The 14,071-nt window shown below is 45.1% G+C and overlaps 1 protein-coding gene across 2 annotated transcripts in view; it reads right to left on the bottom strand.

Moving 5' to 3' along the window:
• The window catches only part of cyth1a (cytohesin 1a), a 36,716-nt gene that overhangs the window by 5,261 nt on the left and 17,384 nt on the right, over nucleotides 1–14,071 (bottom strand). For both annotated transcript variants that reach the window (XM_057345144.1, XM_057345145.1), the window contains exons 6-9: nucleotides 12,812–12,892; nucleotides 12,601–12,713; nucleotides 12,101–12,249; nucleotides 11,187–11,298 (exon numbers count right to left, since the gene is read on the bottom strand). In XM_057345144.1, the coding sequence (XP_057201127.1) occupies nucleotides 11,187–11,298; nucleotides 12,101–12,249; nucleotides 12,601–12,713; nucleotides 12,812–12,892 (455 nt within the window). The remainder of the gene's footprint in view (nucleotides 1–11,186; nucleotides 11,299–12,100; nucleotides 12,250–12,600; nucleotides 12,714–12,811; nucleotides 12,893–14,071) is intronic.

Below are 14,071 nucleotides of genomic sequence, written 5' to 3' on the forward strand. Positions count from 1 at the left end.
CCATCAACCTTTTCCAGATTTGAATAGAATTTGCTACAATAGGACCAAATCTGTGGTTAACAGCTTTCTTTCCTGTACCAGTAAAAATAATATCTTGTAATCTATGTGGTTTGACAATGTCAAATTCAATCACTCTCCATGAAACTGTAGAGTCCGATTCAACCCAAGTATGGAGAGCCTTGATTTGGAATGACCAGTAGTAGTTCAAAAATTGGCACGGCCAATCCCCCAGAGTTTACAGAATGCTGCAGTGTGGCAAGTTTAAATCTAGGTTGTTTACTATTCCATATAAATTTTGAAATTAAAGTTTTACATCCTTAAAATAGTTAAGGGGGGAGAGAGTGGTAGCATAAAAAACAAGAAATTAAGCCAAGGCAACAGATTCATCTTAAATGTACAGATTCTACCTTGGAGGGAAACTTTGTGTTATTCCATCTTTCAATATCATTTTTGATCTTAGTTAAAATGTTGTTGCAATTGTCTCTGGTTATTATTTTATGGATGTTTTTAAAGATAGTAATGATATGTAAAAGAGTCCTTAACAGGGATAAATGAGGGAATATGGGATTTAATTTGAATATTATTGATCAGCATTAGTGCAGATTTGTTCCAGTTAATTTTGTAGCCCGAGAAGCTACCAAAATGATTGAAATCCTTAATTATGCAAGGTACTGAGGTGTCAAAGTGATCCAAATATAAGATTATATCATCAGCAAATAACGAGATAACATGGTTGTGTTCATGAATCCTAATTGGTGTTGCTTGAGACTTTCTAATAGCTTGTGCTAGCGGTTCAAGTGATAAGCAAAACAAAAGTGGGGAGAGTGGACATACCTGCCTCGTTCCTCGCTGAAGAGTGAACGAGGGAGATATAATATTGCCAGTCAGTACTGATGCTTCGGGTTAGTGATATATTGTCTTTATCATTGAAATAAAGCGTTTGCCAAAGCCAAAATGTTGCAGAACTGCCCACATATAGTTCCATTGCAGTCTATCAAAGGCTTTTTCTGCGTCAAGTGAGAAAACAGCACAAGGACTCATGTGAGAGTTTGCAAAGTCAATTAGATGGAAAACTCGGCGCATATTATCAGACGCATGACGTCCTCTTATAAAACCAGTTTGATCTTGATCTTAAACTGTGAATTACCTTTTCAATGCGAGAGGCAAGAACTTTGGCATATATCTTTATATCACAAGGAATTAATGAGATTGGCCTGTAACTGGAACAATCTAAAGGATCTTTTCCTCTTTTTAAAAGCAAAGAGATCAGAGAGGTTTTTTGATCCCTATGAAATACGCCGTGCTCGGTCGTGAGCGAATCAAGCATAAGAGGTCCTACGACATCCCACAATTCTAAGTATAATTCAGGTGGGATACCATCTAAGCCTGGTGACCTGCCCCTCTGAAGATGTTTTAAGGATTCATAGAGCTCTTCCATGCTTAGAGGGGCATCTAGAGTTTCCTTTTCCAATCCTGAAATCTGGGCCAATTCTAATCTATTTAGGTAGTTCTTGCAAGATGATTAATCAAAACTGGTTTCAGATTTATATACATTTGTGTAAAAATTCCTAAATATGCGATTAATCACTTTGGGATTAGTAGAGATCTGATCATCTGATGATTTTATAGCACTGATATAAGCCTTTGACTCACATTCCTTCAACCTAAGGGCTAACAAATGACTGGGTCTCTCCGACTCAAAATAGTACTTCTGCCTAGTCCTATGCAGAATGAACTCTGCTTTTGAATGTGAAAGCATATCATACTCTTTTTTTAAAGAGGATAATATTGCAGCCTGAGGATCTGTTGTAGGTCTTGTAGCGTTTGGATATTATTTTCTAGTTGTACAAGCTGGCGAGTTTTGGCTTTGGCAAGATTAGAAGAAAATGAAATGCAGAACCCCCGTATCGCACGCACACTTAGTCGTTTCCCATAGTATTTGAGCGTCAACGCCACAGGGTGTATTAATGGCTAGGAACTCCTTTACATGTTCCTTCAGAGAGTTAATGAATGCCAAATTACTGAGTAGTGATCTGTTAAAGCGCCATCTAGGGGCCTTCGCCCTATTACTGGAAAGATGGATATTACATAACACAGCCGAATCATCAGAGAATAAAATTGGTAATATAGAAATAGAAGAGTTAGATGAAATTAAGGCTGGGAATAAAAATATATAGTCTATCCTCGAGTTTTATGCCTATTAGAGAAAAAATGTGAAATCCTTACGCGTAGTGTTTTGAATTCGCCATAGATCAATTATGTTGAATTCTTCAAGGAATTTATTTAATAGCTTGGAGGGCAGATTAGCTGTTGTATCTAGATTGATCTAATGTAGGATCTAAAACAGCGTTAAAGTCACCTCCCAAAACTAAAGAGCAATCGATCTCAGTCAGTTAAGTATTGGAGATTTTTGTAAAAAACACTCTATCAGTCTAATTTGGGCAGTAAATAGATGCCAATGCTATCCTGTCATTATATCATTTGCAACAGATAAAGACCAATCTACCCTCATCATCACTCCCTGTATGTTCAATAGTGAGATGCAACTTTCTATTAACCAAGATAAGCTCCCCTTTAGTCTTATTAAGGACGCCACAATTTAATATGCTTGTTCTGAAAACGTGCTATATCAAATTGTTTTAGGTGTGTCTCCTGTATAAGGGCACAAGATACAGATTTGCGGTGTAGGTATTCTAATATTCGGGTGCGTTTGATTGCAGAATTTAGGCCGTTCATGTTCAGTGAAAAGATATTCAAATTATACGTTTACAGGAACAGGCTAGGTCTTATTGAAGAGAAGACATAAACAAAACAATAAAATAATACATGAGTGTTACTATATGTACTAGATAACAATTCGTCCATAGAGAAGATCAATTTAAAGAAGATTAAACACAAAGTATTGGGGAAGTGGTGTCTGTTGCAAGGGGTAATCTTAAGTAAGAGAATAGAAAGACAGATAACTATATACACAAACCAAAGCAGACCGCACATTAACAAACATGTAGGTCCGTATGAAATCAAAACATTTCGGATACGTGGCTGGTCCACTACAACGCAAGCCATATCCCCCCACTAAGGCAAAATTTAGTTAATTATCGAACATACAGGAGGTTAGCAAGTATCCATGTGTCTTTATCAGGTATCCATGTTTCTCACATCGTTGTCTTCACCCGTGCAGCTAAGATCGCCACGAGCCCTGTCGTTAGAGATTGAGATGGTAGCCGCTGTAGTCCCGTTACTTTAGAGAGCTGCAGCACAAGTCTTTCACTTTTTGAGGAGAGTCAACCATCATATTCTCGCCCTTATGTTGCAGCTTGAGTACCTGGGCCGTAAGGGCCGTAGACCCTGTGCTGTCACCTTCTTCAGAACTGAATTAAAACTCTATCTCTTAGCCGTTGTGGTTGGACTAAAGTCGGGGAAAAAAAGCAGAGTGATGTTGTCCTGTGCGTATGTAACCGGCTACGCCTGCCGAGCACCTTTTAGGATCTCTGACCTGTACTGCCACCTCAGTACCCGAAAGATAAGAGTTCGTGGCCGTCCTGACATATACTGTATATGATGAGCTCGATCAATCTCGATGTCTCGGCCTCTGAGGGACGGTATCCATTTGGAAAGGTTAGCTCTAAGGAAACCGGCTGCATCGGAGCCCTCTGCACCTTCTGGCAGCCCCACCAGTTGAACATTGTTCCTCCTGCTTTTATCCTCAATGTCCGTCAGCTTATCCGTAAGTTTTTCAAGTTGCTTTTTTAGATTTGTGACAGTACGTCTATCCTGACGTGCAACCGCCTGAACTGAATCTATCCACTCCCGTGTCTGTTTCGTCGTGTTAACTAACTTTTCGAATTCAGCTATTAGCATTTTAACAGAATCGTTGGTCGTTCGTATGTCTGTATGCAGGTCACGCAACGCAGGGGTCAATATAGAGTCTATCGCTTCTCTTACTGTAGAAGCTACCATTGAATCCAGTTTACGTTGCTGCTCCTCCAATGCTAATTTGATACCATTAGCAATAGCAGAGTCGAGATCCTCCCTGGAGATGGTGTCTTTGAATTTCTTCTTAATTGCCGATTGTTCAAGTTCCCTTTTCTGATCGCCCTTGACTGCTGAAGTATTCATGGTGGGTTAGGTAGAGATAAGATTGAAATTTACTGACAGGATTATAGTATATTTTGACAAAGAGAGCGGAGCAAACGACTATGCGTGCATTGTTGCCGAAGGGTCACGTGATCTCTGATGATGTGAAGTTTTATAACTGCTACTGCACCTGCTATGCATTTTGTTCATAAGACTCAATGTACATCGTATGGATAAAGTACACAAGTCAGCAAAATATCTAACACTGTGCTAGTGATTTTGGCATATATTCATGTCAATGAATACACGTTAAAGTATGCTGAACATTAAAGAGACCTGTTTCTTTATAGGCAGTGTATGGTCTATAGCAGTGGTCACCAACCCTGTTCCTAGAGATCGACCGTCCTGCAGACTGCAGCTCCAACCCTGCTTCAGCACACCTGTCTGTAATTATCAAGCAAACCTGAACACCTTGATTAGATAGTTCAGGTGTGTTTGATTGGGGTTAGAGCTGAAATCTTCAGGACGGTCAATCTCCAGGAGCAGGGTTGGTGACCACTGGTCTATAGAGAGCATTCAGGGGCCACGTTTACATGCAACCAAATAATCCACTTGCGATCGGATTTATGGCTCAATCGGACTGAAAAGCCTTCATGTAAACACCTTCATCAATCCGATTGAGGTCGATACGATTGAAATTTCAATTGGATTGAAAGGGGTGGTGTAGACCCAAACCAATCCGATCAGGAGGAAAAAGTTATGCATGTAGTTATCTAGTCCGTCCCCTTAGCCGAGATGTCCAAGGGGTTTTACAGCCCTTACTTCATCGTCCCCAAAAAAGGCGGGGGGGTGCGCCCCATCCTAGATCTGCGTACCCTGAACAGAGACCTGCACAAGCTGCCGTTCAGGATGCTCACGCAGAAGCGCATCCTGGCATCCGTCAGATGTCAGGATTGGTTCATGGCAATCGACCTGAAGGACGCTTACTTTCATGTCTCGATTCTCCCTCGTCATCGCCCGTTCCTACGGTTCGCTTTCAAGGGTCGGGCATATCAGTACAGAGTCCTCCCCTTCGGTCTGTCTCTGTCTCCACGAGTCTTTACGAAGATCGTGGAGGCCGCCCTCTCTCCCCTCAGGGAGAAAGGGGTGCGGGTACTCAACTATCTCGACGACTGGCTTATCTTGGCTCACTCGCGAGATCTGTTGTGTGCACACAGGGACCTAGTGCTCCGGCACCTAGATCGATTGGGACTACAGGTCAACCGAGAGAAGAGCAAGCTCTCCCCTGTGCAGAGCATCCTCTATCTTGGTATGGAACTCAACTCTGTCACCATGACAGCGCGACTGTCCGCAGTACGCGCCCAGTCGGTGTTGAACTGCCTGGATCATTTCACGCAGTCGGCGGTTCCCCTGAAACTATTTCAGAGGCTCCTGGGACACATGGCATCCTCGGCGGCGGTGATACCCCTCGGGTTGATGCACATGAGGCCGCTCCAACACTGGCTTCAGAGTCGAGTTCCCTGGAGAGCGTGGCACACCGGCAGCAGGCAGATGGTGATTATGCCTCGCTGCCGACGCACCCTAACCCCGTGGTCTTCCATGGCCTTCCTTCGGGCAGGGGTACCCCTAGGGCAGGTTACGAGGCATGTCATGGTGACAACAGACGCCTCCCTGCAGGGTTGGGGTGCAGTGTGCAACGGGCACGCAGTGTCGGGGCTTTGGACGGGCCCCCGCCTGCGCTGGCATATCAATTGCCTAGAGTTGTGGGCTGTGCTACTTGCACTGAAGAGGCTGCAGCCTCTCGTGCAGGGCAAGCACGTGCTGGTCCGGTCGGACAGCACTACTGCAGTAGCGTATATCAATCGTCAGGGTGGCGTTCGCTCTCTGCAGTTAACACGACTTGCCCGACGCCTCCTCCGGTGGAGTCAGCAGGTGACCCGCTCCCTGCGTGCCACGTATATCCCAGGCGACCTGAACCAGACAGCCGACGCGCTCTCTCGTCAGTCTACGCCTCGCGGAGAGTGGCGACTCCACCCCCGCGCAGTCCAGCTCATTTGGGTGCAGTTCGGGCAGGCCCAGGTGGACCTGTTTGCCTCCCTCGAAACCACCCATTGCCCGCTTTGGTACTCTCTGACCGAGGGACCCCTCGGCACGGATGCCCTAGCGCACAGCTGGCCGCGGGACAAGCGGAAGTACGCCTTCCCCCCAGTGAGCCTCATTGCACAGACCCTGTGCAAGGTCAGGGAAGAGGAGCATCAAGTGTTACTCGTTGCGCCACACTGGCCCAACCGGACTTGGTTCTCGGAGCTAATGCTCTTGACGACAGCTCCCCCCTGGCCGATTCCCCTGACGAAGGACCTGCTTTCCCAGGGGAAGGGCACGTTATGGCATCCCAGGCCAGACCTCTGGAACCTCCATGTCTGGCCCCTGGACGGGACGAGGAGATCCTGAGTGGTCTGCCCCCGGCGGTGGTAGCTACCATTTCTCAGGCTAGGGCACCTGCCACTAGGCGACTGTACGCCTACAAGTGGCGCCTCTTCTCGACCTGGTGTGCTTCTCGAGGAGAAGACCCACGGAGTTGTGCGATCGGGTCCGTGCTGTCCTTCCTACAAGAGAGACTCGAGACTAACCTCTCCCCCTCCACACTGAAAGTGTATGTAGCCGCCATTGCTGCTCATCACAACTCAGTTGCTGGAAAGTCTCTAGGGCAGCACGACCTGGTCATTAGATTCCTAAGGGGTGCGAGGAGGCGTAACCCGCCTCGTCCGCACTCCATACCCTCTTGGGACCTGGATGTAGCCCTGTCAGGTCTCACCAGGCCCCCCTTCGAGCCCCTAGGGGATGCCTCTCTTCCTCATCTTACGATGAAGACGGTTCTCCTTTTGGCGCTCGCCTCCATCAAGAGGGTAGGGGATCTACAGGCTTTCTCCGTGTCCCCTGACTGCCTAGAATTCGGACCCAGGGATTCTCACGTTATCCTGAGACCTCGGCCCGGCTACGTGCCCAAGGTTCCCACCGCTCCCTTTCGGGACCAGGTGGTGAACTTACAGGCGCTCCCCACTGGGGAGGAAGACCCAACCCCGTCCGTGTTGTGTCCAGTACGCGCGCTGCGCCTCTACTTAGACCGCACACAGAGTTTCAGGAGCTCGGATCAGCTCTTTGTCTGTTTCGGAGGTCAGCAACAGGGGAGAGCTGTCTCCAAGCAGAGGTTGGCCCACTGGATTGTGGACGCTGTCAAGGCAGCTTACCAATCCCTAAATCGCCCGTGCCCCCTAGGAGTGAGGGCCCACTCCACCCGGGGTGTTGCCTCCTCTTGGGCCTTGGCACGGGGGGCCTCTCTCGCAGACATTTGCAGAGCTGCGGGTTGGGCTACACCCAACACCTTCGCGAGGTTTTACAACCTCCGCGTAGAGCCGGTGTCAGCCCGCGTCCTGCATGGCCACATGTAGGACCGGCAACTGGTAGGGTGTACGCCTGTTCGGTTCTTTTCCCCCTCTCTCGAGTGGGTCAGTATACCGATTCAGCCTCCATTCTTTCCCCACTGGGCGAAGAACAGGCACTCCATCCATCACTAAGCAAGCACCCTCTGGGGCGGGCTGGGCAGAGCAGCCCTGCCCCTTAGGCCGGGTATCTCCTGAGTTATTCGCAACATAGCTCTAACCGGACCTAGTGCTACCAGACGTTGCAACTCCCCAGTAGGGCGGTTCCGTCTGATGTATCCTCATGCTGGTTCCCACCTTGGTAACCCATGACCTCCCCGGGTGGACCTCCACCTCGCGGTTTTCTCTTCAGCCGCACTTTCTTCCCATGAGTTCTTCCCCATCGGTGAGACCATGTTGGTATCTCCACTATTCTCCTCCCTGCGGTAGGAAGTGGTCTCTGTAGCGCATCCCCCACTTGAGGAAGTAGCGCTTACCCAGTGCCTTACGGTTCCGGGCGGCTTCTCGCTGTTAGAGAAACAAGGCCGCCGCCTGTGAGGCCGAAGGTAGGGGCCTTCCCACCTTTCAAGAAAGCTCTGGGACCCCCTACCTACCCACTGGTAGGTTACAATTTCGCGGTAGCGTTCACGGCTGACACGCCCAGGCCAGTCACCGTCGCTTCGTTGAGATTGTGACAGGGCACAGTGTTATGGCGTTTTCCATTGGAACCCCATCTGTCGGTTCGACACAACGTCGAGAGACCGACAGAAAGGGAACGTCTCGGTTACGTTTGTAACCTCGGTTCCCTGATGGAGGGAACGAGACGTTGTGTCCTCTTGCCACAACACGTGCTGTCCTCTGCAGCAGTCGTGAGAGGTCTCAGGCTCCTCAGAACTAAGGTGAATGAATGATGCACGCCGTCTCCCTTTTATACCCGGATGTCCGGGGCGGAGTCCGGCATGCAAATTTCATTTGCCAATTTTCATTGGCCTTTTCTAAGCAGTCGGAAACGATTGGTTCTCAGGGACGAACCCCATCTGTCGGTTCGACACAACGTCTCGTTCCCTCCATCAGGGAACCGAGGTTACAAACGTAACCGAGACGTTTTCATTCCATATGTGAAAAGTATTGAGATGTTAGACGCTTGCGGTGTTGCCAGGTCCGGCTATGTTTAAAGTACATGGACGACCAGGAAGTTTTTAAATGATTCTCACGATAAATGATTCTTTCCCGTGGGTTAAAAGAGGAATAATGTTGTTCATCAGATGTTAATATTTGGGCTATGCGAGGTCATTTGAGCTAGTTTTTGGATCGGTTTGAATAGCCATTGTTCTGGATTTGTTACGTGAATCTGCCAACCCTAGCTGTGCGCAGAAGTTTTGTTCGGAATATATTTCATGTACATCTAAACAAGTTTTTGAATCGTATTGTAACATTTAGGGGGCATGTAAACAACAGCACTGAAAGTTTCTACAATCAGATTGAATTCATTCGGACTGACAAAAATGGGTGCATGTAAATATAGCCATTGAGCTCAGGATGACCTCTGACCCCTGTATTCTGTCCGGATGGGGATTTTTCTAACAATCCTGTTAGTGCTTATTCAGTTTACTGCTCCTGCGATGTGACGGCAATAATATTGGCAAGTAAATGTTATGATCTCTTGTAACATGAACTGACATCATATCTGAATGCTGATAAAAACACACACAAGCACACACAGTGATTCAGGGTGATGGATGTACGCTCACTGCGCTTTTAAGATTCACATGATGATTATAAATGTATGTGCTAATGTTTGAGTCTCACTGATGGCCAAAGCACCTTCGGTCTGAGCAAATACAGACACACAAACAAACAAGCAAACAAACAAACAAACACAAACGTCTGTACGGCGTGATGAAGAGCAGCTCTTCAGTTCAGGTGCAGTTTTCTGACTCTGTCTTATCAGCACAAACACCACCTAGAGACAATTAATCAATTAAAGGGATAGTTGATCATTTATTGACCCTCATGTGCTTGTAAACATGTACATGAGTCTTTCTTCAGTGGAAAACAAAGGAAGATATTTTGAGAAATTAAATCATACAATCGAAGTCAATGGAGTTCAGTGATTCTCAACATTCTTCAAAATATCTTCTTATGTGTTCTGAAGAAGAAAGAAATGCCACGAGGATGAGTAAACGATGAACGACTTCTCATTCCTTCCCCTTTAACGTCTGTTTGGAACACATGAAGGTGAGAGAGTGTTTGTGTGTTGGGCTCAGGTCAGATACTGCAGATGCCAAAGCTGAAAAGGCACGTGAAGAGAATGTTTGGACACGACAGCAAATCACTTCACCACAGTAATCACAAAATCAAAACACAAGCACCCGCCACCATGTGGATGACCTACTGATTCCACGAAGAACACCCACAATCGGACAAACAAACACATATCAGAAAAAGTCACGATGAGAAGCTAACGGAGGGGACAGAAGCAGCGCTGACCACCTGAAGCACCCGAGAGCGAGCAAGCAAATGAGCGAGGGAAGAACAGGTGTACATACCTCCTGAGGGAAAGACAACAGCCAAAATCATGGGAACAATAACAAACAAACGAGGAGAAAAGGAAACAAAATTAACTTAAATAAGAAATCATACTCCCCACACGCTGTCACGGCAGATTAAGTGAGAATCAACACTCACTTCCGTTAGCACACAAACTGACCGCTGACCAACACTTTCTAGAAAGCCTCTGGTGTGTACTACAAACGGAACTTTCAATCACATACATTACTGTAAGAGCTATAATAAATCACAATACTGATATACCTTGAAGAAGTATAATGCAAATGTTGTGTTAGACTGCATTATAGTTGTTCAAGGTGTATGCTTGAGTATTGGACCACATTTCACATGAGACGTACAGCATATGGGCTGTGTTCCAGACAGGGATTAAAAAAACATAATTCACAAAAAACATTACTGTGTGCATCTAGAGACAAAACAATCACACGGATATCGTGTTTTCAGTTAAGACACCTGCAAGATTTAAGCCCTGTCCGGGAAACCGCCCCATTGAGGCTTGATAGAAAGTGTGCAGAGAATATACCAGCACCTTTATAACACTGTCATGTGTGTGATCATGTGGCTGATATATCTCTGCTTATAAAGATCAAGATAATGCACTCTAATAATGTCCTACACTTTTTGTTAGCAGCATGTTAAATGCTTTCGTTTTGAAGTTGCTTTGGATAAAAATGTAAATAATGTTATGTTAATCTTTTATTTTATTTCATCTTGCAAATGTTTGGAGACAACCGTAGACAATTTGGTCATGAATCAGATTTTGCTTTTCGCTTGAACATCAGTGATTGTTACTGCATGTATTTGGGTAGTTTACAAATGTACCGTACATGTGTCGTGTGGCGTCACACTAAAAATATAGAAAATAAACTGCTATATTTGATAAATATTTATATTTATAATAGAACAATGACAATGTTTTTTTCCCTACATTTTTGCTGTCGCACCGTAGGACGCATTTATTTGTCAACTAGCCACTTGCTGGTTAAAGGTCTATGTGGGAAAAGTATGATGACATTTCATCACATCATGTAGTGTGGAGTATGATTGGATTCAGTTCATTGTGAAGCCCCAAGCGGGAGTGCTATTTCACAAATTCTGTGTCCGTCCGGTCACACTCACCCAGTTTGAGCAGCCAGCCTTCTCTATCAGGGTTGAAGAACGTGTGAGTCAAGTCATTGCCATCATCTTCAGGGATTTTGAAGGGCTCGTTCTTGATGCTCTCATAGAGGTTCTGCACGAAACAAAATAACTGACTGTTAAATGTTACACAAAAAACATTCAAGTGAGATGAGGAGGAAACGTTTAAAGGGGTCATATGGCGCGAATACATGTTTTTCTGTGTCTTTGGTGTGTTATAAGTTGCCCATGCATGTATTAGACACGTAAAATTGGAAATATTAAAATGTCAGAACAAGAGATGCATTCTATGTAAAAGCGAATGCTCACCCAGACCTGCCTGAAACGCCTCGTGTAGCCACACCTCCACAAATCTACGTCAGTTGGTGGTCTGATTTGAGTAAGACCGCCCAAATGTATACGCAAGTAAGGTGGGCGTACCTGTCAGTACAATTGCTTTGGGACCTGATGTTCCAAATATGGTAAGAGGCGTTACATTTCCCTCACACGCTTGCAGTATTCCACCAATCACTACGCACTGGTGAACTGGCCAATCATAGCACACCTCGCTTTTCAGAGCCATGAGCTTTGTAAAAAATCTGTGCGTTTCAGAGAGGCGGAGCAAAGAGGACATACAAACATGCACGGTGTGTGGAAAATACAGCGTTTTTGAACCTTAAATCGTGTATAAACATTACATTACATCTAAAACAAACCATAATATTCCTTTTAGCCGTGTTGTATGAGCCCATTAAAAGAGGGAGATTTATGGTCCTGGGCATGGATAACTAACATAAATGTGAATTTGTAGCAGAACTACAGTCAAGGTATAAAATAAACTGGGGGCTTGACCAGTTCATACATGAACACATGTATACATGTGTTGTGGACATAACCAGGAGTGAGAGGAGACGAACCCTCAGAAGTTCTTCTGGAAGATCTCCTCCATCATTAATGCCTCTGTTCATAGAGATGAAACGCTCCACCGTGGGCTTGTCTTTAACATTTGGATTGTGAAGGCTGGTGTTCAACATGATGATGGCAAAGGACAAGATGTAGCATGTGTCTACAAACAAGAAAGAAAATCACAATCATGCACATGGCTGGAGAACTCTGCACCATGGAGTCGAGAACATTTGAGTATTAAATGTTGAAATAGGAGTGTTCACGAGGAAGATTCTGTGGAGGCCACAGGCTCGTAAATTCCTGTCAAATTCCCAGATTCTGCTCAAGGTTTTTCACAGCTGTTTGTTTTGCTCCGCCACCACCACATGTCTGTGTAGGGATCGTGTCAATCGAAACACAGTTGTAGCTGGTGATTTGAATCAGGGGTGTTAAACAAGAGACAGATGCAAAATATGAAGAGCGGGGGGTCGTGAGGAGCAGGATTAAGAAGCGCTGTTCTACACAGACCCACCAGTGGACTGGAAGACTCCAGGGTTACACTGACAGTAGCGCTGGGCGAAGGCCTCCATCATTCTGTCGATCTTTTGGGCTTCACCAGGAAGTCTGAAGCTCCAGAGAAACTGTCTGTGTGGAGACACATCATAAAATCAAGATGTCAGTTGTTGAAACACCAGCGTTATTAAGAGCATACAAACTGAAGGATGGATTCTACACTGTTTTACCTGAGCGCCTGAACCAAGTTCAGATCTGTGAACTCGTGCAGTTCCACAAACGCATGAAGGACTTGAATGTTGAAGTCATCTCTGCATGTGGAACAAGGTAAAAACAAGCACTTTTATTCAAAGTAATGTACACGACACCTAAAACCAGTTCACCGAGAGCAGGAAAATGACCATATCGTTTACTCAATTCAACATGATCAACTAGAAAAGCACGAGTTTGAGTACATTTTGAGTCAATTTTCCACTGAATTATTCCTTTAACCCGCCTGTCATGTGCACATGTGAGCAATGATTTCATGCGTAGTGGAGTTATACTGACCCAGCAATATTTTGATATACAATAAATTACTAAAACTGTTATTTGCTTTTACTCACACTTTACCTACCTGCAGTTTTAGATCAAATATTAGGACAACACATAACTTTCTGATATGTATATATTGTATTTATACGTTTGATTGCAGAGTTCCTGCAGAAACTATAAAAAACATTCAAGCTCTAGAGCTCCAAACGAGAATATGAAATCATAACTATTATTTGTCATGTAAACCTTGTTCTTGCTAACTATTTTCAAGGCTCAATCTGAACCCAAATATAACAGGAGGGTTAAACTTGAGGGCAACATTGAGTTGTTGGGACTGAACCAGAAACCTTTCATACGCCAGCTCTACACTTGAAGCACTATTACAACCCCAAGCACACAGTTGGCAGGGAAATCACAGGTCAGTCTGGTGTTGCCTGCTTTAAAACCAAAAGCTAACATGATGCCAAATGTGTGTGACAGCAGAGTCCTAATCATTCATTTTAAGATTATTCAAACATCACTCATCCCACGTCTGCTCATTTCTTCATCACATTTGACCTCTCTGTTAGCCAGGGGAGGATGTGACATCCCTCATGAGACGTGATGATGATCTTCCCCTCCCTGATGATCCTCTCTAACAGGTCAGAGATACTGATCTGAAAGTCCAACATTTCTGACTCCTTCGACAGCCACACCCAGAATGAAGAAAAAAAGCCAGGAGGCAAATGAAATCCAAAACGACAAACATTTAGATGGGTATTGTGTGTAGTGTACCCTTTTCCTATCTAGCGCCTAAACTTTGGAATAGTCTTCCCTGCACTGTACGGGAGGCAGACACACTCTGTCAGTTTAAATCTACACTAAAGACGCATCTTTTTAATCATGCATACACTACACTTCCATAATATAAATCCTCTGAGGGTTTAAGCTGCATTAGTTAGATCAACCGGAACCAA

Source organism: Triplophysa rosa, linkage group LG11, assembly GCF_024868665.1.
Source record: "Triplophysa rosa linkage group LG11, Trosa_1v2, whole genome shotgun sequence".
NCBI lineage: Eukaryota > Metazoa > Chordata > Actinopteri > Cypriniformes > Nemacheilidae > Triplophysa > Triplophysa rosa.